Raw genomic sequence first — 24,465 nt, forward strand, 5'->3', positions numbered from 1 at the left:
TGCTTTAGTTTGAGTGCACTCGAGGGCGGCGTCTGTCCCTGTCCTGTTTTTCCCCATTTCTGACTCTCCATCAGTCGCTCCCTCTCTCTCTCTCCGTGCTACTGCTATTCACCATTCAGTAGTCGCTATATCCATTCAAAAGTTGTACAAAAAATATATATATAAAAAAGAAGAAAAGAGAAAAAACGTTCACGTTCATTCATGCTCATTATCCTGTAGATTATTCGGTACTTTACAGCGCTCAGAGCGATAATAACGATGTTGTGTTTCGGAGCCAAGGACGCTGGAAATACACTGGCAGATATCTTAGAGCATGAAGCTAGAAGAGCTCTGGGAAGTCTTTACATTTTTGTACACCTCATTAAAGATTTTTTCTGTAGCACTTTTATTTTTAGAAATTTTAAAATATTTTTCCTTTAATTTTCTTGATTCTTTTTCTATTTTCTTCCACTGCATTTTGTCAAGTTTGAGGCTTCCAAGCTGCTCTATTCTAAGCAGGGGGCAACTTAATGCAGTTTTGGCCTCGTCCTTGTCCTGTTCTATGCTGTCCTGTCCTGTCCCGTCCTGTCGCCTCCTCGTTGATGACGATGATGATGATGCACTTGATATTTGCCGTATGAATGCGGCTTTGGGTGAAGCAGAAGCAGAAATCTCTTTGCCATTTAAAGCAGATTAAGGCTTTGGCCCTTTAGTCCATATATATTTCGGACTCTTTGTCGTATTTTCAGAGCTGAAGGGCAGGGACCTACCTACCTACCTACCACCAACGAGCCATTCAAGAGTCCTGGCTTTTGTTGTCGCTAGCTCCGACTTTTACTGCACATTCCCTCTCTCTGTGTGTGTGTGTCGGTCCTGGCTGTCGTTTCGGCTTTTGTGTAGATTATTTCGCATTTACTCGTACTCGTAGCGTGCGGCAAGTTCTCATCTCACCTCCAACCACGTGGCTGCTGCCAGCTTCAGTTAATTTTTGGCCATTTAAATGTTAAATATTTTGTGAGGATTTATTTAGTTCCACGCTACCTTTTGGCTCGTTCGCCCGCTCGTAAATCCCCACGTGTGGCCTGTGTGCAGAGAGGCGCCTGTGCGTGCTTGTTGTCGCTGCTAAGCTCGTCAGGTATCCCATCCTCACCTCATCTCATCTCAGCTCAGCTTGCTGCAAGGACCTGCCGCTGTGCCTGCTCCCTAATGGACCGGCTGCCTGCTTCCTGCCTGCCGTCAAGCTGTTGTCATCATCGCCGCTAATCCCCCGCTTGAGTGGCAAATGCCGGGCCTTTCGTATGCACAGCCCTTGGGCGCCGCTGCCGCCGCTGATGATGATGTCCGGCTTAGGTAATGGCAATTTAATAAGCTTCTAAATGTTACTGTCGCCTCTGGGGCTACATTTTGCACTTAGCCAGCGGCATTGGCCGCCACACAAACTATGGCGATTAGGGATATTTGTCAGCTGAGACCCAAGCATCCAATCGGGGTCACCAGGTGGACGGATGTACGCGACAATTTTTTTCCGCGACACTTTAAGCCAGCCTTGAGGTCAGCCCTGCACTTTGCTGACAGCTTTTCTCGCTAACCTTCAACGAAGCGAAAACATGGTCGTAGGAAGGGAAAAGTTATGAGTAGGAAGTGCGCGTCGGGGTCACCTTTCTGCAGATGGTTTTGCAGTTGAATAGAGCCTCCCATTATAGCTAAATATTAGAGCCAGAATTGCATTTAAAAGCCTTTCCAAACTGCATTTTCTATTCTATTCCTCGGGGTCACCCCCTTAAACCTCAGAAATCGTTCACCTCCCAAAAAAAAGCAATTACTTTTATGGCTCTTGCATTCAACCCTCTCCCAACTGTGCCAAGATAACTTTTTTAGCAATCGTTTTCTTCTGCCATTTGTCAAAGGCAAGCTACCGTGTCGGGGTCACCTGTTTCGCACCGATTTTCTCGCATATTTCACCTCAGCGCCTGTGTCCAGCTTAGGACAATTACAGCACGCAGAACGAGTTTTACATGCAACACTAATACACGCAGCGAGAGGACCAAAAGGACAATTCACAAAGTCGACAAGCGTAAAATTGACAAACGTTCTGGCCCCAAAATGCATTCAACATACAGGCCAAACAAAGGCAAGCTGGGCTGGCTGTTCGCTTGGTACAATGAAAGGGTGACAAGAGCAACAACAGCAACAAGAACAAGGACAGCCACAATGGTTGTTGCCTTACGCTGCTTGAGCCTGTTGACGATTGTTAGTGAGACATTGACTGAGTGTCCGGCCAGAGGAGGAGCAGCAGCAGCAGAGTCGAGCGTTCAGAGATCCAAGTTGGAGACTGACACGCCGGACGGACGATTTAATGACATTCAAAGTGTCGAGTGGACTTGAACGTAGGGTCGAGCAGAGCAGCCGGACATTGCCTTCGTCCTCTGGCACCCATCCATCCATCCATCCATCCAACAGTCTGTCCAACTGCTACTCCGACTCCTCCTGCTACTCCTTTAGGCGGTGTCAGAGTGCATTCTTGTTGACTTACTGACACTTTGGGCCATGTTCTTCCCGAGTGCTGGCTGGCCTGCTCAGGAAATTAGTGCCACAAAAGGGTTGTCCAGCGGGCAGACTGGGCACACACCCACAGCCACATCCCACTCTTTCCCGTACTGCTGCAACGACTCCTCATTATTCAGCTCATTTGCATGCATTTCATCCGGATTCCTCAGTCCGGAGCTCACATATTTGTCCAGCTTATGTTACTTTCTCTCTTGGCTCTCTATTTCTTGTTTCTACTTTTTTTTTGTTAACTTTTTCCAGTTTTATTTTGTATTTTTTGTCGGGCAAAGTGGAAGCTTAGTTGCATTACAATTTGGCATGCGATTTGGAGTGGTTATTGGAGTGCTCTGAAGACTTTTAGATGCTCTTTTCTTTGATTTAAACATATATTATAGCTTTTCGAAATCATTTACTATCATTGCAAGTTATTGTTTAATAACAAAATACATTTTTAGTTATCATTGGCCTTTAAAAGGATTTCTAGCAATATTTTCTAAACCATTCCTAAAATCCTCATAATCATTTTCCACACCAAATAAAACTCTTAAAAAAATGCCTAAAACTTTGTTGCTACTTTGTCGAAATCTTGAAAACATTTAACCAAAAACTTACAACACAAAATTACTAAGGACACTCCCGAGTAGCAAAAACTAATCCCAACTATTGCCCTTTCATTATTTCTGGCTCCTCTCGTTGCAATGTTTTCCTGCATATCTACTCGTATGTATATTCCAATTATTTCCAAGCATTCTCTGCTGTCATCATGCATGTCAAATTCCTTGCTGCAGTTTTCATTTGTGTAATCTGCCCAACAAATACCCTCGTACCTGATGACCGAGTGATGGCAGAGCAGTTGCAGATTTGCCAGCTTGATCTCTGGTCCAGCAAGGACGCCCATCTGTTCGCTGTGTGTCTGTGTCTGTCCAGTCTCTGTGGATGCTCAGCTACTGTTCTGTCTTTGTGGCTGCTCCTGTCTGTTGTGGCCCTCAAAAGTCTGGACTTTTTGTGTTGTGGCCCATGTAATCGCATTTGGTCGGCTCTGGGCGCAAAGTCAAGACGAGACGCAGATGCAATTTTGGGCTCCAAGAACTTCTTTAAATAGATTTTTGGGGGGGCAGAGCAAAAGACAATGCAAAGATGCAAATGGGTAGATGGAAATGAAGTGTTTTTGTTGTGGGGATTTGTACAAAAATGGTTGAAGTCCTCGCAGGTTTGTGGGCATAATTTTTTGATTTTTTGATTGTCACTCTTCAGGCTTTGCAATTAAATTCCCAAACTGGCATTGGTTTTGGCATACGGAAAGTCATGCATTGTTGACTCCAAATTGAATTCATTTGGAGAACTGCAAAGGGGAGTTCCAGGTTGAATTTATGGCAGAACGTTTGGCATTATTCAAGTGGTTTTAAATATGACTTTGTACGACTCAAAGGAGGGGTATTTTCCATGGCTTTTCTTCTGCGAAGATACGACTTTGATCAGCTCAATTGATAAATTAATTCCCCATGTAGAACTTCCTTTGCCATCCTTTGATTTTACCCCACTCATAAGCTCTCATAAATCTAAAATGCTCATTAAATTGCTTGCCAACTGGGTCTGTCCCCCATTGATGCGATTTAAATTGCCAATTGAAAAGTCCACTCAATCGAAGGACCTCGAACCGACCACTAATGAGGCGAGTCCGAGAAGGAGCCAGTGTTCATCCGGAATGAGGCATAAGGGCAAACCCATGCCTGCTTCTAATTGCATTTAAATTGCCACTCGTGTTATGTTAACAAATAATTAGTTGCCCATTGGGCATGAAAATAGACCATTGCCAGTCGTCGCTCGAGCCTCGGACTTAGTCCAGGCTCAGCCAAGTAGGAGTGCCACCGAAGGCAGCCGCTGATGGCAATTTAAGCAAAGACAAGGACAATGCAGAGACAAGGAGACAGGCAACATTGCTGCACGGACAGCGCACCGCAGGAGCAACAGCAGCGGCAGCGGCGGTGGTGGCGGCGCGGCGTCTCATTTGCATAAACTGCGCTGCGGCACTCGACGCTAAATTGAGGACTGAGAATTGAGGAATATATTCACGGATTCAAATACAAATACAGTTTCAGGCTCATGCCCACGTGAAAGTGGGGAGAACCACTTTAAGCTGCTTGGGGGAAACCCATTTGGGTAATTGAAATTTATTTCAAGGCTTTGACGAGAGCCTAGAACCAAAGTAGATCGCTAGATTTGAGGCCGTACTTAGCAGCTTCGATTTAAAACGCTTCAAGCTACCCAGACAATTTCCCAGTATTTGCTCTTCCCAAATCTGACACAAAACCTTCAACTTCTTGGCACATCAAAGGTCACTCAACGTTAGCACATTGTAAAGCTATTAAATATTCATAGAAATTCAATGAAATAATGGGCAAGGTTTCGGCTAATGCACACAAATTAATTATTAGTTAGCAACAAATACAACAGCAAAGATAATATGTGCCAACAATGAGCAGAGGAATAGGAAACCGAATAGGAAACGGAAGTGACTCGCATGCACAAGCTGCAAAATGTGTTAAAATCTCCGAAGATTAAATTGCTTTTGCAGCCAGAGACACAGAGAAGGCGATGATGGGGCGAAGCTTGGGGTTGGATTTGGGGTTGGGGATTGGGCTTGGGGATGTCTACGTCTTGGTTGGGTGCAGACTGAAGGTGCAGGTCATCAATATCCTGTCAAGCGCAACAAGGCAGAATATTCACAGATTTCCGACGAATTTACAGTGGGTGGTAGAGGAAGAAAAGTGATTAGTATTAACAGAAATTAGATCAGATAGGGAATTAATTTAATTATATAAGAAGAAAGAGAATAGCGGCTATAAAACACAATTAAAATTAATTAATATATAAAAATATCCGATAACTCGACACAGAAAGTAGCCTTAAAGTAACTGCCATTTGACACCCAAATGTCCTAAGAATAATTTCCATTTTTGACCACTGTTCGACGATAGTTTGAGGCTGGTGTGCTTCGTCTTTGGTAAAATAAAAACCGAGGGAGAGAGAGAGAGAGAGAGAGAGAGAGACATGCAACGAAGCATGCGAAAATTTGGCTAATACGGAATGCACGCTAAGAAATTCAAAGTGCATAGATTAAAGCGCAATGAAATTGGGCACAGGGCAAGGACTACGGGGACTTCAGCAGCACAGGACCAGCAGCAGCATCAACCCAAACGATTCGAAGAGTTCGGCTCTTTGCCACCTTCTGCCAGGACGAAAGCAAACTTAATGCAATCAAGCTTAATGCAGCGAGGATGACGGCGAGACGAGGTCTGGGCCAGCGAGGAGAGAGGAGATTTTAGAAGTGAAGGAACCAAAGCTGAAGCTGAAGCTGGCTGCAGAGACTCCTGCTGCTGCTGCTGCTGCAGCTAAGTGAATCCTTTGGGCATATACCTGCGGTGAATTTTTAAGCAATTTACATAATAATTATCGAGCCAGAGCCAGAGCCAGGGAGCCCCCCAAGTAAAACCCGAACCAAAGCGAACCGAACCCAAAGGGGATTCCCGCCTCAATTATCGAACAAAACTTGAACCAAGTTGCTGCTTGACTTTGTCTGCTGTGGCTGTGGCTGTGGTGGCTTTGGCTGCTTCTGTCTTGACTCTAAATTGAAATTGAATATTTAATATTTAATCAATCGATGAATCGGATTGTCGGCCACGGAGAACGTGACATAAACAAAGATAAATGTCAGCTCATGGTCAGCTCTCAGAGGTGCACTTGAGTGCTTGGTGACAATGGAAATGTTCCAGTTGGTGCAAATACTTATAATAAAATAAGAACTTTAACCAATAATATTGCTAAACTAATATCCGATGGTTATGTTCGAAAATGTCAGAGTTGTAGGTGTTGGGTTAGCCAACGTGATTCATAGATGGTGCAGTGCAGCGGCAAAGTAAAACCATCTTATTGTTTGTGGTTTGTGCTGCCCACTGTACCACATTGTCCGTGCATGCATGCATATATACTTATGTACATACATACATATGTACATACATATACGAACATACAAACATAAGCTCGCGGACGGCAGCAGCCCATGCACGGCCATGCAGTCGTTCTCTCGCGTCTTTTTTTCTTTCCTTCGCCTTCTCCTACGCTATCGCTCTCCTCTCTCGATCTGTCGCGCTCTCAATCTGCCTCGCTCTCAATCTGTCGCGCTCTCGCTTGCAGTTGCTTGCGCTCTCGCTTGCATTAGTGCACGCCTGACCTTGATCTCGTTTTTGGCTCTTTCTTTTCGCTCATCAACTTCGAATCGGAATCTTCTGTGCGACAACGTCATGAACCAGCGGCCTAACAGTTGATTTGAATATGCGAAAGCTCTTAGTGTTGAACTGCCTTTCAATGGAAAACGTCAGCTAAAAATATAAATGTATGCCACATTTTCGTGTCTAATTTAACTAAAATTTCCATCTAGTGTTAATAATTGTATCCTACGTTTAACTTCATCTTGCAACCAATATTTCCCTTCTTCGTGTATCGAAATAATTTTCCAACTGCAATGTTCCCTTCCTTATTTTCCTTCCAAAAATATTACCAACTTTCCTGCAAGCAGCAAAACTTTACGTCAATCGGGGAGAAAAACAATTTTTGAAAAGTGCTTTGCCGACAAATCCAAGTGCAACGAAGGATTTTGAAAAATATTTGACATTTACATTGTGCTAAGGGGAGGAAGAGGAAGTGCCACAGCACAGGACAGTGGCAAGTGGCAAAGGGAGAGCGGGGGGAGTGCGGGGGTGTAGATGTTGAGCGGTTGTTTAACTTAAATTGCTTTGCCGGCTGCCTGGCGGTGGTGGAGGTGGAGGAGGAGCAAGAGAAATGGCGAAACAAAAGCCAACAAATGCAACTTTGCTCAATGCGCTTCCGTTTCCGCTTGCCGCTTGCCGCTTGCCGCTCTTCAGCTTCTACACCTCCTCCCCTGTTGCCAGCGATTTTCACCATCGCCGAGATCTTCCTTCCCCCCCAACTCCTTGGCACAGCCAAACTTTGGCATTGTTGTCTTTGGCTGTTGCTTGTGGCAATCACTTTCATTCGCTTCTGCCCCCTCCCTGTTACCAGCTCCAACACTGACACCCGCCTTGCCCCATCTCCAGCACCGACTCCTTTCACCTCTGGCACTGGCTCCCTCCTTCCATCTCCCACACTGGCTGCCGCTTCTCTATTTTCCCCGCAAAAACCACCAAACACTTCCGTTAGACCCGCACCTCGACACCCCCTCCATATCAGCTCCAACAACCCCAGAAGCCACCATCTTTTGTATCAAAGTTTAAGTATGAAATGTATTTTTTTTAACATTTCTGCTGCGGGTACTTGGACTTTGTGGTGCTGTTTGTTCAGCGGCAAGTCAGGGAGTATTTTGAGCCAAATAACAAATATTTTTGTTGGATATATTTAGCTGGAGGAGCTACAGAAATTTGAATATAAATTTGGGGTATCGAAAGAGTGGTAGAAAAAGCCAGGGATTCCCTTGCCAATATTTATACCTGGACAACAGGTTGTGCCCCATCCCAAAGTATCTCTCTTTAAGGTTATCCAAGTGCATCTGAATCTTCGACTTTCTATGCCTTTGTATCACCATTCTGTTTGCCTTATCCCGCAGCTGCTTTTTGGGCAAAATCTACCGAGTATTTTGGCGGCGTCAGTTGGGTTGATTTACCCCATGGAATTGCATACGTTTTTTGATTGAGCAATTACGCCTACGAGCAGCGGGGCGGGGGGTTCCAGAGAGCTTTTCACATTTCATTTAAAGTGTCAGCCACACCAGCAAAATATTCCATTTTCATAATATGACAGGCTCTCTGTGAGCGGGCGCAGCCAGAAATATGTTCCAGTTGCAGTTCCACACAAATTACTGGACGGGTGGGACGCGTGGCTGTCAGTTGGGCAGAATATTTTTGGGTGGAGCGGATCCTGGACAACAGCGGCAGCCGCAGTCGTGATTAGTGGTTGGGCATGACTTTTGTCCAGCTGATAGTTGAGTTCAGGCGGGGCAACAAAAGGTGACTGGGACGGGCATTGGGAACGTCCAAAGTGCAGCTTAATTTTCGGAGATTTTCCATAGACACAAAAGCAGAGTGCCTGTGCCTCCCCTCGTGCCTTTATACCCGATAATCGCTTTTGCCCGCCAATGACATTAAAAGGCAAAAGGTATAATTGCAAGTGCCAATCGGCACAGTCGCTGGCAACCCACTCGCCACTTTGGCTTATCACACGTTTGGCGTTGTCCTTGCCCTCAGCAAGTGCCAACCGCAGAGAAGGACAACAAAAAAGACTTCGAAAGGAAAACAAACAAAGTGCAACCTGCAATGAAAATGAAACCGCAAAAACGGTAAAGGGGAAAAGGAAAAAGGAAAAAGGGCAGCGTAAGCCATTTACTCGTTAACAGTTAATTCAGGGGTGGAAACTGGAAGGACCTGCTGTTGGGAAAACGTGCCGGAATAGCTCCAGCTCTGGCTAATAACAAAGCGACGAACAGCAGCGGCGACACAACACAATTTGCACATCAAATTAGATTTAATTTCGAAAATAGCTGCAACCAAATGTCTCTTTTAGCTGGCACAAAAAAAACAACAACAACAGCAGAAAAGTGACACAGAACCGAGTCAACACGCAGCGGCCACAAAAAACGAGAAAGAATGTGACAACCAACAGACAAAAGGTCGTAAAGAAAGCGCCAAAAAACATGCAGAAAATGGAGTCACGTGGCCCCCAGCGCTTAAATTACGCCGCGAGGAGTAGGAAACACACAAGCACACACACCAATGCAAGTGGTAGAAGAGAGAATACATTTTGGAATACATTTATTACGGGCAGACGGGGAAGAAAAGTACTGAAATGGGGAAGAGCGAAGAAATTCCATATTTGAACTTAACATTTTGGCGCCTACTGCTACCACAGACGCTGTTACTTAACAACACTGAACTGTAATTAAAATATCGATAGGCTGTTAACAGAATGCTGTTAATTAGCAGCTGACATTTTAGCGCCAAATGTTAAGATTTGAAAACCTGCCATATAAGGCCTAATTAATGCGTTTTAAGTGCAAGCTTTTCTGGTTTGAAATATAAAACTATTGTTTAATTTTACTACGCTCAGTTATGTAATTTTTGCATGTGTACACAGCTGCCACAGTACACTTTTCATTCAAATTTCTGCACTTGCCTTTACGTTTCGGGCTCTTCCGTCATATTTTTGCAAGGTGACCACAGGAAAGCAGCCGCAATAACCCTAGATCATACTCGCGCCAAGCACAGGGCATAACAATTCATACTGGACACACACAAAAAGCTCACAAAAAGCGAAGCAAAGGCAAACGACTGCGCAGTACCCTGGAATGAAATTATAGCCAAGAAATCCTTGATCGCCTGTGGGGACTTACCAATCAGGTTCTCCCCCCTCATTGATTTCCATATTCAAATGTGATTGCCATGTATGCGGGAACATGTTAATTCGCTTTGAAATTTAATTGACTGCGATTCCAATTCCCATTCGAGTGAGATTTCCAGGCGGACAAGCGTCGCCTCCGACCGCCTTCGATTGCATGTGGCGCTGCCGTCTTTTGTGGCATGCTTTGCCTTTGCCACGGTTTCGTGTATCAAGTGAAAATCGTCAGTTTTCATTTGTGGCGTTTAGGGGCGAGTGCGAGCGACTGCCTTGCCTTGCCTGCTGCCTGTTTTGCATTGCAAATGTGGAGGGAGCTCCGGAGTGCATTCTTCATGTGTGCAAGGAGCCAGGAACAGGGGGAGGGAGCGGGGAGCGGGGAGTTTCCCCATTGCATGCTAGCCGTACATGGAGCCTTTCTAATGTCCTGCTGTTAGCAAAGTTGCGCTTTTGCGCCATGATTTCTTGGTAATTAAAAGGCAGCTGCCCTGTAAATCTGATGGAGTCCTCCTCTTAGGGGAGCTCGCCAGCAGCCGGTTCCACTGTAGGAGCTGTAAAATTCTTTGTAAATTCGTGGCCAAGCCCACATTGTGGCTAACTAGCCAGCTGGCTGGCCCGTTTGACAATTAAAACTTAATTAATACAGCAAAAAGTCCAACCTTCGCCCTGAACTTTCGCTTGGCTTTTAATTACAGTTTATTTACATGCAATTCTCGTGATTGTGGGGCGTAACCATTGAATTACATAATCGCTTTTTCCATACATTTAAACCAAGTGAGCTGTTACCCTTTGCCAAAGAGTTATAGCCGTTTTGGGGGTCGTTGTGCAAAGATAACATTTTAATCGGATCTCAATTCAAATTTTTACAGTGGCGCGAAGCCGTACAGCAGCAACAGTTGTCTGTTGTTAACAGCTCTGTTATGCATATGATTATGCTGCCAGAGGCTGTCTGCAAAGTGAACGTGCAGCTGCAGGCAAAAAATACCAACAAATTCAACCAAATACCAACTGCGGTGTAAACCTTCTGCTACCCTTGGGGAAGCGGATATTATAGAACTCAGGAAATGTTTAAAATCTCAGGCTGCAATCAGTCAAATAACAAGTCAGTCTCTGTTGTTAAAATATCGTTACGAAAGATTTGCAGATTATTGATACCGAGAAATAGAGTGTCCATACTACCGGTTGAAAAGCCACAAGTGATCATGATCTCATTTTTTGTTGACCTTTTTCGTTGGATTCTTATTTTCTCGGCAGAGTAATAAAAGCTAATCTTTAAAAATAGTCTTACATGTGTTGAATTGATTAATCAATCGTATAAAATTATAGTTTCGAAGCTGAGAGTGTTAGCTTGCTAGTAATATTAAGCAGAATATCAAAATCGAGGAATATGACTATCATCGGTATATTTAAGGTATATTCTAAAAATAAGACGGTATATTTTGGTATATTCTCCAGGGTCAGCCGGTATATCTTATCACACCGATGCACACACGCGTGCGAAAGATCAAAACAAACCCTCCAACTTCTTTTTGCCGTGTGCGCACACCTGCAAAAGTCCAAAATATTATAAAAACCCCCAACAATATCAAAGTTATTTCACTTTTACATGAGCAGCCACAGGCAGAACAACGCGTCCGGACGACAAGCAGGTCCCAGCGCTGGCCAGAACGTAGCAGCAGTGCAGTGGAGGAGCCCCCGACAACATTTTTGGCGTGACTGCGGCGCATTAAATCAGCGTCAACGACAGAGCGTGAAACAGCAACCGGAAGTGCAGCGCGAGGCGGCGAGCAACTGGTGGCCACCACAATGGAGGTCTTTGCCTGGGTAGGAAAACGGAGACGCCGAAAGAGACATCGTCGTGACTGCGATTTGAAATGCAAATTAATGAGTGATTTCCTCTATCGTTTTTTGTGTGTTTGCAGGGCGCCAACTCTCACGGCCAGCTCGGCCTTGGCTTTGAATCGGAGTTGTGCATGACACCGCAGCGCCTCACCCGCCACTCCTTTGCCCCCCAGCTGGTGCGCTGCATACGCGGCGGCGGTGGGCATGTCCTCATCCTGGACACAAATGGACGGGTGCACGCCTGCGGCTGGAATAATCGCGGGCAGCTGGGCCTGGATTCGATGGAGGAGTGCCACAATGAGTTTCGAATGATTCCCACAGAGTACTTTGAGGTGAGACAAAGGCTTACAGCCATCAGAGGTCCAGTTGTATCTTCTTTTTCTTCCAGGAAGTTCCCATTGAAACAGTCAGCTGCGGCTGGGACATCTCTGGCGGCATAACCCTGACCAAGCGACTCTTCGTCTGGGGCTCCAATGCCTTCCAGCAGCTGGGCATTTGTCAGCGCGGCTTCATGGCCGTGCGTCGGCCCCTGCCCGTGCGTCTGCCCAAGGAGGAGCCCGCTGTGGCCATCAGCTTTGGGTTGCGTCACTGCGCCGTGCTCACGCAGGACCACAAGATCTATGTGTTTGGGCGGCTGCGCGTCATGGATCCACCGCCCATCGAGCTGGACATTACGGCCACCACGCTGCATCGCTGCAACACGATGAAGATCCAGGTGCACAATCCGAAGGAGCTGCGCATCGTGGCCCTCTCCAGTGGCCAGCATCACATGCTGCTCAAGTGCGTGGACCTCAGCCAAGAGGGCGGCAGCACCAAGCGAATTCTGTCGCTCGGCGACAACAAGTTCGGGCAGTCCAATGCGTTTCTCTTCGAGGAGGATGTGCGCCAGCTGGCCGTCGGCTGGACACACAATGCTGCGCTGCTGCGTAACAATGAGATCCTCATGTGGGGTCGCAATTGCTACGGACAGCTGGGCACGGGTTCGATAAGCGAGCAGCAGGCGGTGCCCAAGCCATTGAGTCTTCAGCTGCCAGAGGGTCAGACGCCTGCGCGAGTGCACATGGGTGCAGAGCATGGACTCCTGCGTACCACAGCTGGCGAGGTGTACACCTGGGGCTGGAACGAGCACGGAAATTGTGGCAACAACAGCACAGAGAATGTGTAAGTTGCAGGAAGCCATAGCTAATGATTGATATTTAATCTAAATTTCTTTATTTCAAATTTAATTGCAGTTGCAACCCTACGCTGGTGGAATTGCCGGGCCCCGTGAAGTTGGCTGGAGCTGGCTCTGGCTTCTGTTATGCCATTTGCGAGTCGTCTGTTAACTAGTTTTATATTATTCATGTTAATTAAAGTGTCGTACAAAAGTGTAAAATCTAAGCCAGTTGTTGTTGCTTTCAATTTGTTTAAAATAAATTGTTAAAAAAATGAGTAATATTGCACAAAATCGAACCAAATCAAACTTAACAGAGCTGTCTGCAAGATGTTCAGTTAACATTTACATTGAACTCGCACTTTAACATAGCACCAACACGAGCTGGTCACACTGCAGTGCTCTGGCGGCCGGCACAGCTTTAGTTTCAGTTTAGAAATTCAGAACGTAAACGTCCAGCAAAATTTATTCGAACACCCGCGAAATTCTCTTTTGTTTAATGTAAACAAAGTGCATTGTTTTTAATTAAATTAAAGTTTTATTGTACAAAAAAAGGTAAATATTGCAAGCCACTTGCAGCCACAAAAAATGTCATATTTTATTCAAAAAGGTGCGAGTTGGGGGTAAGTGCACATGCCGGCAGGCGACTGTGTGGATCAATTTGGGGATATTTCTTAGGGAACAAGAAGTGCAAAGGGATAATCAAAGCTCAATTGGGGACTCATCAAAGTGCAATTGGAAAATCAGCAAAATGCACGGAAATATTCATAAATGTGGAAACTCACCTGCATAAGTCACATTTCAAGTCGTCTGCGGACAATTGTCGGCGGCGTCTGTTCGTTCACCAATACATGAAAAGCAATCAGTGCTGCCCAGCGTTCGTTCACCAATACACGCACAGGCAGCTTGCAAGTTGCTTGGCTGTGTTCGTGTGATCCTCTGACTGGGCAGCACTGCCCGAAGGGGTAAAGTTCGTGCAGCAACAAAACACAAGCAAAATTCGGCGAAACTTCAACGCCTGTGGCTGCATGTGTGCAGACACTAACACGTGTTCATTTTTCCCACAAATCAAATGTTTATGTGTGCAACCGATCCCCATAGACATTTACTGTAAACAAATGCCGATTGCTGGCATCGAATTACTTCTACTTCCGTTTGAAAGTTTTGCCAGTCAGATAAACAGCAGCGCAGCTTCTCCAATCAGTTGGCTTGAGACAACGAGCGGCGGCGGGGGTTTTTTGCTTTCATAAAATTATAGTAATTGCCGACAAATATTCTTAAATAAAATTCCAGTAAAACCACCAAAAATATGTCGGACAACATCTTAAATCGTAACTATTCGGAGGATGACGACGCCAGCGATGTGATCGCTGCCACTGAGTGTAAGTGTTTTGCTTGTTAACTGATAAATAATAATAATCCACGACTTAACCTCTTACATAGCAAACATTTCGAATGAGGTTGGCAAGCGCATCTGGCAGCCAACTGTCCAGGACGGCACCGCTGGCGTCTGGGAGCCACCGGAGAAGCCCCTGCCCGATGTCGTGGGTGAACCCCTAATGAGTTCCGAGGCCAAGGATATAAATGAGTCTGCCTCGAAATTTATACGCGAAGTGGAGCGCTCTCTCTATTCCGACAACAGCAAGGATCCGGAAAGTGACTCCGAAGAGTACTTCAAGGCTGCCGAGAACTATTCGCTATATGGCGACTGTTTTATGGACTTCCCCAAGAACCCGAATGAGCAGCCCACAAAACCGCCGCCAGGGTTCGAGCCAAAGTCCAATCTCGCCTCGGCAGTCTTCCAAGGCAATCAGGTTGCGGCAGGAGCTGAAGGAACTGGCGGGCAAGGCTACTCGGGAGTAAGTTCTGCTCAGGGACCCACCTCTTCCGGCATAGGCGGCTTTCCGTTGCCACTGCCGAATGCGAATCCGCAGATGTTATCCCCAGCACCGCCGATGCCTCAGGCGCTGCCCCCACATCAATTTTCGCCAGAGATCATGGCTAGAGCCATAGCCGAGCTAACAGCTCTGGCTGGAGCCGGAACTCCCGTCGACACTGGAGTGCTATTGCCGAATGCCTCGCAAATATCCATGGCGCAGCTTTGCCAGCAGCTTCAGGCTCAGCAGCAGCTCCAGGCTCAGCAGCAACTTCGGGCTCAGCAGCAGCAGCAGCAGCAGGCGGCCAATCAATTGCGGCAACGACAGCAGCAGCAGCAACAGCAGCTACAGGCCAATCAGCTGCTCCAGCAGCAGCAGCAGCAGCAACAGGTGTCCAATCCTGCCCTCGCTGCTGCCGCCATGATGTATGCCAATCTCGAGCTGCAGACGCAGGTGAACTTGCGTCAAATACAACTGCAGAGGCTGTTCCAACAGCAACAACAGCTCACAGCACGTGGCGTCTATGGGAATAATGGAAACGGGGCACATTGCACGCCGCCCAAAGATCATTCCTCGGGTGCTGGTCGCAACTAAGCAGAAGACGATTTTCTGGGCACACAAAAAAATTTGCCTGTACTTCGCAAGAAATATTTTATACAATCTTTGATTCAAAATATGTTTTATGTTTTAATTTCAAACCAAACTCGAATGTCGAATCCAACAAACTTTCAGACTTTACACTGCTAAAACAATTTCTCAACATTCGAAAAAGTCTGCGATGGTCAGGAAGAAATTGTCTTCTGTTTTATACAAGAAATAATTATAAATCGAAGAGCTTTGCGGGCAGATTTTTAAAAACTTTTAAATAGATTCTAACAAATAATAATCACAACTGTACAACTTTTAAGCGTTAATTCCGTATTGTTGTGCCTTTTGCAATAGACTCAAAATTGTATACAATAGATTGAATTCTGCAACTAAATTTCTATAATTTCAAAAATAAACATTTTGCACCCCCATTCCGATTTCTCAATACAAAAGTTAACAAAATTGTGAAGACAAACAAGAGGAACAGCAGTCAATAATGTTCTTGAAATATATTTTTAAACGATTGTAAATACAACAAATTTTACGACTTTTAAAAGAAAATAAATGTATTTAAATGTAAAATCTGAGATTCAGTCTGGCATTGCTATGATCAAGTTATGGCTAGAAGATTCGCCATGCAAGGAAACACAACAAAGCAACCAAAATATACAAATATTTTAAGTAATTTCCACATTTAATATACATTCGAATTTTTCTTATAGAAATCTTAGTACCACTTTCTACTTGGCTCTCGCAATGCCAATCCTATTTTGTTCCACATCAAACAACAAATAATGTTCCCTGAAGAAGACATCTCCGATGATCCAGAAATTGATGCCCGCCAAATCCATGAAGCCCGAGATGCAGACATTATCCTCATAGGCAATGATATATTCCTGTGGCCTCACCAGAAACTTCTTGCCAGCGATTCCGAGTTCTAGCACGGGCAGATGTTTGATTCTCGCACACGGCACCTCCCAGAGGCCGTTGGTGGAGTTATATTTGGCGCCGATTTTCCTGTTCAGCTGCGTGATGTCCTCAGTTGGACCCACCAAGAGGGAGGTGCCCGAGTCCATGATGGCATTGCAACCGTTGCAACGACGACATTTCCGAGAGGGAAACCCAATGTAGTCCATTGTAAATTTCCACAATTTCTGTTGGGTGACGTTCACGTAGGTCAAAGAGCCGTGATACAAACTCGAATTGGAGCCACCCAGAATCAGCGAACCACCATCGCTGGTGTTGCTCTTCAGGTGGAAGGAGAAGATCGGTTGATCGACCAACTTCTGTTCAATCATCTGATAGAATGGAGGCTTTTGCTTTGTCGATGAAACGACGGGATATGCCAGGCCCAGCACTCCATCAAAGCTGCTGCAAGTGTCCGTTTGGCTGACCAGCCCGAAGCCCTGGTTCTTGATGGAGATCTGCTCAATGGACACCGTATCCGTCGCTATCACGCCACTCACTTTGCCTATGCCATATGTGATTTTGAAGGCGGTTCCATTGGCCACAAAAGACTTTGATTTGGATGACTGGAAGACAGCATTGCCGCAGGTCTTGACGCAGGTGGTGCAGTTGGAGTTTGGAATCCACAGATCCGAGGAGCCCGTGTCGAACTGCAAGGTGAAGGGTTGATTGCCCACCAGGCAGGGTCCGTAGAACTGAGTTTCATAAGCATTGAAAAGTGGTTCGATGGCCTCGGAAGGTGCGCTGGTGGTGGTGCTGCTGCTGCTGCTTTGAGGTGCTGCTGTTGTGGTCGCTGCTGCTGCTGTCACTCCGAACTTTCGTCGGATGTGCTTTCGGCTTGCCCACAGGTGTCTGGCATGTGGGAGCTTTCGGTGCCTGTGCCGCTGCATTTCAATTCTGTGAAATGCGTCGCTGACACAAACAAACACACAGAGGAGCAGGATAGCTACACGTGGATTCATATTGAAACTGTGCTTAGCTGACAGTCTGCGTGGCGGTACTTATAGCAACTTTCGGCAGAGGCTTTATCAGGGACAGCCCAAAACCATTCCACGTAACATTCACACGTAAGTACGGGCATGTGCCGAAAATGCGCGTAATAATGTGTGTGACTATGTGAGTTATTGGGGAATATGCGAATTTGTGTTTCTCGATAAACACAATTGCCAGAAGGTGGGAGTGTCTAGTATGTCAAAATACATATTTATGTACATATATAAAAATACATAAACTCTTTATTTGAATTAAAAGCATAGTCTCGAGAGCATTTTGAGTCTTAGCCATAACCACTTGTTCAGCCTAAAGTAAAGACGTCCCATTTTATAGTTCTATTCTTGCACTGCCCACTGTACATGCAATTTGCTACCTGCTTAAGCTTACGCACGGCAGCGACCGTTCTTTCGTCTCTCTTTTCCACCCCCTTCTTCGTTTCGTACATGCAGGCTGCAGTTTCAGCGTCGAAGCTTTGCTCTCGCTCTCCTGACATACATATGTACATACATATGTATGTATATCGTAGCTTACGGCGCAGCTTCAGCCCTCTGCTGCTCTGACGCTCCGCTCTGCTTCCATCGTTCTCCTATTTACGCTCACTCTCGCTCTCTTTTAGGCTTTGCTCTGCACTGCACTGGCAATTCGGTGCGTCAGCCCGTACAGTTATTCTTGAGCTGAGCGTCGTTCTACATACTATGGCATTTCACATCTCGCGACTGCATACATATGAAACATAAAAGTGCTTACATCAAATAAAACAAAATCAATATAGATTAGATTATATTAGATTATTATATAGATTATATTATCTATTAGTAATAGATATTGGAAGTGCCTAATAGCTGAACAATTATTATATTTCTCATAGTCCCACTCAATGCAATGCTTTGGCCAGTCCAATTTGATTGTAGCCCAAATCATACACCGTGTAGTAGGCGCCCATAAACACCTCGCCGAGTATCCACAAGTCACTGCCCGCGAGGCTGGTGAAGCTCGAGACGCACGTCTCCCCGTATTTCAATATATAATCCGATGGCTGCAACGGGAAATCGTTTCGTGCAATTGTAAAAACCATCGTTGGCAGGCTGGAAATCGTTGAGCAGTTCACCAAGAAAACGCCGCTCGTGTCGGTCGGATTGAGGACATTCAATATTTGGTTGATCTTTGCAACCGCTGCAGCTGGAGCCACAATGAGGGAGGTGCCCACATCGAGTATCGCCTGACATTTGGTGCAATAGTTCTGCCCAGCCAGCAACGCGCTGGACATGGTGAACTGCCAGTAGCCTTGCTGGGAGACAGGCACATAGGTGAGGCAGCCAGTGAAGAGTGTTGAATCGATGCCTCCGAGGATGAGCTCCCCGCCATCCGTGGCACTTGTCCCGTTCCTGTTCAGATAAATGGAGAAAACGGGATGCTTGATCAGCCCCTGGTCCAGCAGGTTGTAAAATGGCGGAGTAACCCCACCGATGGATATGCTGGCGTAGCCCAGCCCAAACATTCCATCAAACGGAGAGGACAAAAACGAGGCATCTGGCTCCTCGGTGATCTCTGCAAAGACTTGATTCTGTATGGCAAAATCCGCTATGGTGACGGTATCCTGCGATAGGAAGCCAGAGAGCGCCACTCCGCCCTGCGAGCTGGAGGCGTATTCGATGGTGAAGGCGGTGCCATTGGCCACATAGGAACTGGAGGACTTTGCGTCGTACTGGTTGTGGCTCACGCAGGACTTGACAGTGGCCGGACACTTGCTGGAGGGCACCCAGAGATTCGAGGAGCCGGTGTCGATTAGGAGGATGAACTCCTGCGGTGGAGTGCCAATTGTCACTGGCAGATAGTATTCCGTGTTGAAGGCGTTGCCCAATCTAGCGCCGCTCGAGGTGGAGTTCTTTGTTGTCACTCTTTCTGTTGTAGTTCCATTAATTCTGTGCTTTATCGCCAGTGACTTCAGTTCATTCCGCACATTGTGATGACTCGACTGAGGATTCTGACGTCTGCCCACCTTCAGGCGCCTGCGACACTCCCCCGCAGACGCACAGAGTGCCAATAGTAGCATCAATTTACAGCAGTTCCACTTAAGCTCCATCGCGACTCTCGACTCAATGTGTGACCCTACTCGAGTCACGTATTTATAGCAGCTCAAGCCATGCCCAAGCTCACACCTTTTGGCCAAGAATTTCACACGTGATAAAGGGCAGAATTTTGGTTCGATTCATTGTACATTTTATATATTTACATTTTTCGTTGCAGAAATTAACTGCTCAAAGGAGCGAAACCCACGCGATTCTCGCCGAAATCAAACTGCGTGTAGTACTGGCCCAGGAAGACATCGCCCAGGATCCAGAAGTCGGTGCCAATGTCCGTGAAGGTGGACATGCAGGAGGTGTAACCCTCATCCTGGAAGACCTGAATGTACACCGAGGCGGGCAGCTCGAAGGTCGTGCCACCAATGTTGAAACTCAACACGGGCAGAGAGCCCAATGTGGCGCAGGGAATGTAGTAGCTGCCATCGACGAGAATGGCTCCAATGAGCTGATTGATCTGCGTGTAGATAGCCGAGGGACAGGCCAGCAGGGAGGTGCCCGTATCGGCAATGGCCTGGCAGCCTGCACACAACAAGAAGCCATTCAAGCTAATGTTGTCCACGGAGAACTGCCAGTAGCCCTCCTGGGACACGGGCACATAGGTGAGATCGCCAGACATCAGGGAGTCATCAACGCCACCGAGCACCAGCTGGCCACCCTCCTCGGAGGTGCCATTGCGGGACAGATAGAAGCCAAAGGTGGGCGCATCGATCAGTCCTTGCTCGTAAAGGTTATAGAACGGCGGCACGACAGCATCCTCGGCAATGGTCTGGTAGCCCATGCCCAAAATTCCATCGAAAGCGACGCCCGTGAAGCTGTTGCCCGGCTGGGAGACAGCCTCGCCGAAGGTCTGATTGGCAATGGCCAAGCCATTGATGGCGACAGTGTCCGTGGCCAGATATCCAGTGACACTGCCCGTGCCGTACTGAATGGAGAAGTTCTGATTGTTGGCCACATAAGTGCTCGAGGCACTGGCATTGTATTGGTTGTGCTGCTGGCAGGCCACATCCGTGGACAAGCACTGCGCCGAGGGTATCCACAGATTGGCGGAGCCCGTGTCGAACACCACGTTGAAGTACTGCGGCGGAGTGCCAATGCTGATCTGTCCATAGTAATACATGTTCATGGAGTTGCCCAGCTCCTCCGCGGTGTAGTCCGTGTCGCTGTTCGTCGGATAGTCGCTGCCATAGTCCGGCTGTCCGTAGTCGTAGATCACATAGTTCTGGATGAGCTGCTGGTACTTGTGCCTCAGCGAGCGCACCTCCTGCTTCACATGATGAAGATCCCGCTTGTGCTCGCTCCGATGTATCTTGATCTTTTGCAGCTCCGCACTGGCCAGCGCCAGGACACACAGCAGCACAAACCACTTGAACATTTCAGCTGCACTTTCTTCTGTTTGAATTCTGTCTTTAAGTTTCCTTCGTTGTTGCCCTTTTTGTGTCTGGTGCCGGACTGCTGTTGCGCCCCACACGGCCACTTCCCATTTATATGCTCGATGACAAGGGCAAAGCTGGTCGATGGATCACCAGTTGATAAAATTGAACCACCAACTTGTCGACCCACTTGATCGATAGTCCCATTTCGATCGTTGTGCTTGGGCTTACACGTATAAAAAAAACCATCAACTGCAGACTGAGGCGCTTCTTGGAATCTCAAGGAAGTTTCCCTTAATGTAGAAGCTAATTGCACATTTTCGGACTACCGATATCTTATGGTAAACAAAACAATTTGCCAAACAAAAATCGAGTCAAACTTCTTTATCTTATCTTGAAGTAAAAGTTGAATCGGTGGCGCGGCAGGGCGGACTGATTGACCGCGAACTCTGCGAAGGTCGTGGAGAAAATGTAGAATAATAATAATTACCATCCGGAAACTTTGAGGTATTCTATAAGGCTGTGCGCCCCCTCCAATGCAGCATTAAATATCAAAGAAAAATTCGATTTAGTTGGAAAAAATATAATAATAATATTCCACCTTATATTTTCCTTACTTCTCAGCTAAAAGTGTGCCAAAATCGGTGAATCAATCAACCCAAAAATATGTCTGGAACTGACACAAAAGCTTGAGGTGAAAAGCCAACAGAAAACTGAAAGAATATATTTTTAAAATCTACCCAAAAACATTTAAACTAGTGCTGCACAAAGCATCTAATTGGTTATTTAACTAAGTTTAATTTAAAGTTCCATTCACAACTTGTTGGCAATGGCAATCCGCTTGTATTCCATATCAAACTCAATATAAAATGGACCCAAAAAGACATCGCCCAGCACCCAGAGATTGTTCAAATCATTGCCGCCATCCGGCAGACTCATGAAACCCGAGACACAGGTGCCACTATAATTCAAAATATAACTGCTGGCGGGCAGGCTGAAGTCCCTTCTTCCAATATTAAAAGTAAGAGTCGGCAGCGAGGAAACCTTATCGCAGGAGATGGTATAGACGCCATCCCGCTTGTCCGCTGCCGTGATGCCAAACCTTTGGTTGATGGTTGCCAGAGTGGCAGATGGAACGACAATCAGCGAGGTGCCCGCATCAATGATGGCCTCACAATTTACACACAAATCGGACTGAGAGTCCAGGCTGATGCTGGCGACGGTGATCTGCCAGTAGCCGACTTTCGAGAGCGGCACGTAGGTGAGGCAGCCGCTGTAGAGCGTTGGATCGCTGCCTCCGAGCAGCAGCTTCCCTCCATTACTCGGATCCGAGGCATTCCGGTTGAGTATCAGCGAGAACAAAGGCTCATCGATGAGTCCTTGCTCGTAGAGATTAAACAGCGGCGGATTGACATCCCCGATGGAAATGCTGCGAAAGCCCAGCCCGAAAATGCCATCAAAGTTGGAACGATTGAAGACGCTCTCCGGCAGCGAAGTGATCTCAGCAAAGGTTTGATTTTGGATGGTCAAACCAGCTATGGACAGCTTATCCGTGGAGAGAAATCCCTGCAGTATGACAGCCTCCTCCCGGGTGGCATATTGGATCTCAAAGGCGCTGCCATTGGCCACATACGTCTTGGAGCGACTCGAATCGTAGCGCTGATGCTGCAGGCACACATTCTGAGTGCACTTCACCGATGGCACCCAAAGATTCGCCGATGCCGTGTCGAAGAGCACCCCGAAGGACTGCCCGCCAATGGAGACTTTCGCGTAGTATTCCGTGTTGAAGAAATTTGTGAGCGTCTCCGTGGGTACCGCACTCGATGAGGATGAGGATGCGGATGATGTTGCTTTTGCTGAAGTCGCCGCAGCTGTCGTTGTCACGAGTCCCAGTTTGCGTCCGATGACTCTACTTTGTTGGCCCCAAATTCCGCAGGATCTTCCGCTGATCCGTGTCTCGTTGGAGCTCCACCCGGTGGATTCTCTTTCGGCGTGATCTTCTCGCTTCAGCGCTGACCAGCAGCAGCGCCAGCAGCAGCACAAGGGTTATTCCCAGTAGTCCGAACTGCATAATGCTCGGGCAGCGGCGGCTACAGCTCTGGCCCCAAATCGTTCGAGGGGTCACGTATTTATGGGGTGCACCACGAGCAGTGCCAGCAAATTCCAGTGGTATCGGGCAATACCTTAAGGTATTTAGGGGTTATGGTGTGCTGACAGGAAAAGGGCATGTCACGTGGCCGAAAATTGTCAAAGTGACTGAAAATTGCATCCAATAATGAGCAATTAGCAACAATTTTTGTGAATTAAACGGCCAACTAATTATATCGCAAGTTGCACAAGCTGCCAGGCAGTTCTTTTTGCTTTCCATCTTATCACTGATATTTCCCGAAATGAATTCGTGAATATTTAATTCTTCGACAAATCTTTTCTGCCGCTGTGTACCAGCTGTGTTTTTGTCGTGGCGCCATCTATCGTGCTAAGCTGCTACCACTCTCCCAGAGCAGTATCGCCATCTATCGGCATTAACTGGCACTAGCAGGGGACTGTTCCCAGAACTGCGCACTGGGAACACTCAAGTAGTTACAAAAACAGACAAAGCGAGCAAGTGGCGGCAGTGAGCAAAATATTTGAATTTTAAATGTGGCGGCGGCAATGAAGTTCGGAGGCAGAAATCTGCATTGAGGTTGATGAGTTTCCCAATGGAAGCTCCCGCCAATAGTTAATTCAACTAAATCCAACTAAATTACAGTCACCGACTCACTTCTCCCACAACCCTCAACCAGCAAAGAAAAAGTCAATTCCCTCCATACAATTGCCTGGCCAAAACACACACCAAAAACTCTGCCCAAACCCTTTTGTTGGCTTTCAAGTTTTGTGACCTAAGCCAAAGGGCGGGTTCGACTCCTTTTTTTTCGAGGAATGCAAACGAAAGTGATTGCAAAAGTTTCTGGGCCACCCTATGCCCGATACCGACCTCACGCCTCATTTAGCCGCACCGAAAATATGCCAAGTTTTATTTGCTAATTGCAGTACACTGAAGCCTCACGGGGAGGGGGATAGGCTGAAGGGGTAGCAGAAGTCTGCCCGCAAGCTAAGAAAAACTTCAATTCCAATTGAAGTTGCGCCCAATGCCAGATATAACCCCCCCAACCATATCTCAGAGGCAAAGCCGCCGCTGGCTGTGACAACGTTTACAGACAAGGCTGCAAAAAAATACAGCAAGAGCAACGGAGATGATGCCACGACTACTGCATACCATCAATTGTGTAAATATAATTATTTTAGATGGCAAATGCGAGACAAATAATTCGCTGAAAGTTGTGGGAAAATATTAAGAAATATTTCAAAGCCAATAATTTTTGTACACGAAGTTCAAGAGATAAATTTCACTGGCAATGGTTTAAATTAAACCTCTAAATCAAATCTGACATATTCTGCCTGAGTATACCCTTTCGCCGCACACACAAATACCCTATAAAAATAGCCGCCAGGAGCGTTTCTCCCTTTGGTTTCGGTTTCGGGGGGCAAACTTGACTGCGGCAGCGAACGGTTTTCCGCAAAATTTCTTTGTAAGTTTTTCTGCACCAAATAGAGAGTGTGTGTGTGTGTGTGGTGTGTGTGTGTGTGTCTGTGGGTGGGTGGTCCAATGTTGTAATTGAATTTGC

The 24,465-nt window shown here is 46.6% G+C and overlaps 6 protein-coding genes across 6 annotated transcripts; 2 read left to right on the forward strand and 4 right to left on the reverse strand.

Annotated features, from left to right (window-relative positions):
- The first annotated feature begins 11,415 nt into the window (after positions 1–11,415).
- Positions 11,416–13,200, forward strand: LOC117900638 (secretion-regulating guanine nucleotide exchange factor). The gene is made up of 4 exons (XM_034811068.1): positions 11,416–11,751; positions 11,850–12,101; positions 12,158–12,930; positions 13,002–13,200. Exons 1-4 carry the CDS (start codon positions 11,734–11,736, stop codon positions 13,096–13,098), a joined length of 1,140 nt encoding a protein of 379 aa, XP_034666959.1. The 5' UTR covers positions 11,416–11,733; the 3' UTR covers positions 13,099–13,200.
- Positions 13,201–13,204: 4 nt separating this feature from the next.
- On the forward strand, positions 13,205–15,819 carry LOC117900639 (mediator of RNA polymerase II transcription subunit 15). The gene is made up of 3 exons (XM_034811069.1): positions 13,205–13,477; positions 14,216–14,304; positions 14,366–15,819. The coding sequence occupies exons 2-3, from the start codon at positions 14,232–14,234 to the stop codon at positions 15,391–15,393; spliced, it is 1,101 nt and encodes a 366-aa protein (XP_034666960.1). The 5' UTR covers positions 13,205–13,477; positions 14,216–14,231; the 3' UTR covers positions 15,394–15,819.
- A 161-nt stretch (positions 15,820–15,980) lies between these two features.
- On the reverse strand, positions 15,981–17,330 carry LOC117900637 (aspartic proteinase). Its single transcript, XM_034811066.1, has one exon. It carries the CDS (start codon positions 17,313–17,315, stop codon positions 16,128–16,130), a length of 1,188 nt encoding a protein of 395 aa, XP_034666957.1. The 5' UTR covers positions 17,316–17,330; the 3' UTR covers positions 15,981–16,127.
- Positions 17,331–18,161: 831 nt separating this feature from the next.
- LOC117900635 (aspartic proteinase A3-like) lies at positions 18,162–19,550 on the reverse strand. Its single transcript, XM_034811064.1, has one exon. It carries the CDS (start codon positions 19,427–19,429, stop codon positions 18,221–18,223), a length of 1,209 nt encoding a protein of 402 aa, XP_034666955.1. The 5' UTR covers positions 19,430–19,550; the 3' UTR covers positions 18,162–18,220.
- A 4-nt stretch (positions 19,551–19,554) lies between these two features.
- LOC117900636 (lysosomal aspartic protease) lies at positions 19,555–20,887 on the reverse strand. The gene has a single exon (XM_034811065.1). The coding sequence runs from the start codon at positions 20,800–20,802 to the stop codon at positions 19,597–19,599; it is 1,206 nt and encodes a 401-aa protein (XP_034666956.1). The 5' UTR covers positions 20,803–20,887; the 3' UTR covers positions 19,555–19,596.
- Positions 20,888–21,578: 691 nt separating this feature from the next.
- On the reverse strand, positions 21,579–22,837 carry LOC117900640 (aspartic proteinase A3-like; the record flags this gene model as incomplete). Its single annotated transcript, XM_034811070.1, has 1 exon — positions 21,579–22,837. A coding segment is annotated over one exon (1,224 nt), but the record flags the coding sequence as incomplete, so codon positions are not given.
- Positions 22,838–24,465: the final 1,628 nt, after the last annotated feature.

This window comes from Drosophila subobscura, chromosome U, assembly GCF_008121235.1.
Source record: "Drosophila subobscura isolate 14011-0131.10 chromosome U, UCBerk_Dsub_1.0, whole genome shotgun sequence".
Lineage (NCBI taxonomy): Eukaryota > Metazoa > Arthropoda > Insecta > Diptera > Drosophilidae > Drosophila > Drosophila subobscura.

What these genes read in the sequence shown, in the direction of transcription:
- LOC117900638 (XM_034811068.1), top strand. An exon ending in TTCCCACAGAGTACTTTGAG is followed by an intron (nt 12,102 to 12,157) that starts GTGAGACAAAGG and finishes TTTTTCTTCCAG; the next exon opens with GAAGTTCCCATTGAAACAGT. An exon ending in AACAACAGCACAGAGAATGT is followed by an intron (nt 12,931 to 13,001) that starts GTAAGTTGCAGG and finishes ATTTAATTGCAG; the next exon opens with TTGCAACCCTACGCTGGTGG.
- LOC117900639 (XM_034811069.1), top strand. Translation starts at nt 14,232, where the DNA reads ATGTCGGACAACATCTTAAATCGTAACTATTCGGAGGATGACGACGCC. An exon ending in TGTGATCGCTGCCACTGAGT is followed by an intron (nt 14,305 to 14,365) that starts GTAAGTGTTTTG and finishes CCTCTTACATAG; the next exon opens with CAAACATTTCGAATGAGGTT.
- LOC117900637 (XM_034811066.1), bottom strand. Translation starts at nt 17,315, where the DNA reads ATGAATCCACGTGTAGCTATCCTGCTCCTCTGTGTGTTTGTTTGTGTC.
- LOC117900635 (XM_034811064.1), bottom strand. Translation starts at nt 19,429, where the DNA reads ATGGAGCTTAAGTGGAACTGCTGTAAATTGATGCTACTATTGGCACTC.
- LOC117900636 (XM_034811065.1), bottom strand. Translation starts at nt 20,802, where the DNA reads ATGTTCAAGTGGTTTGTGCTGCTGTGTGTCCTGGCGCTGGCCAGTGCG.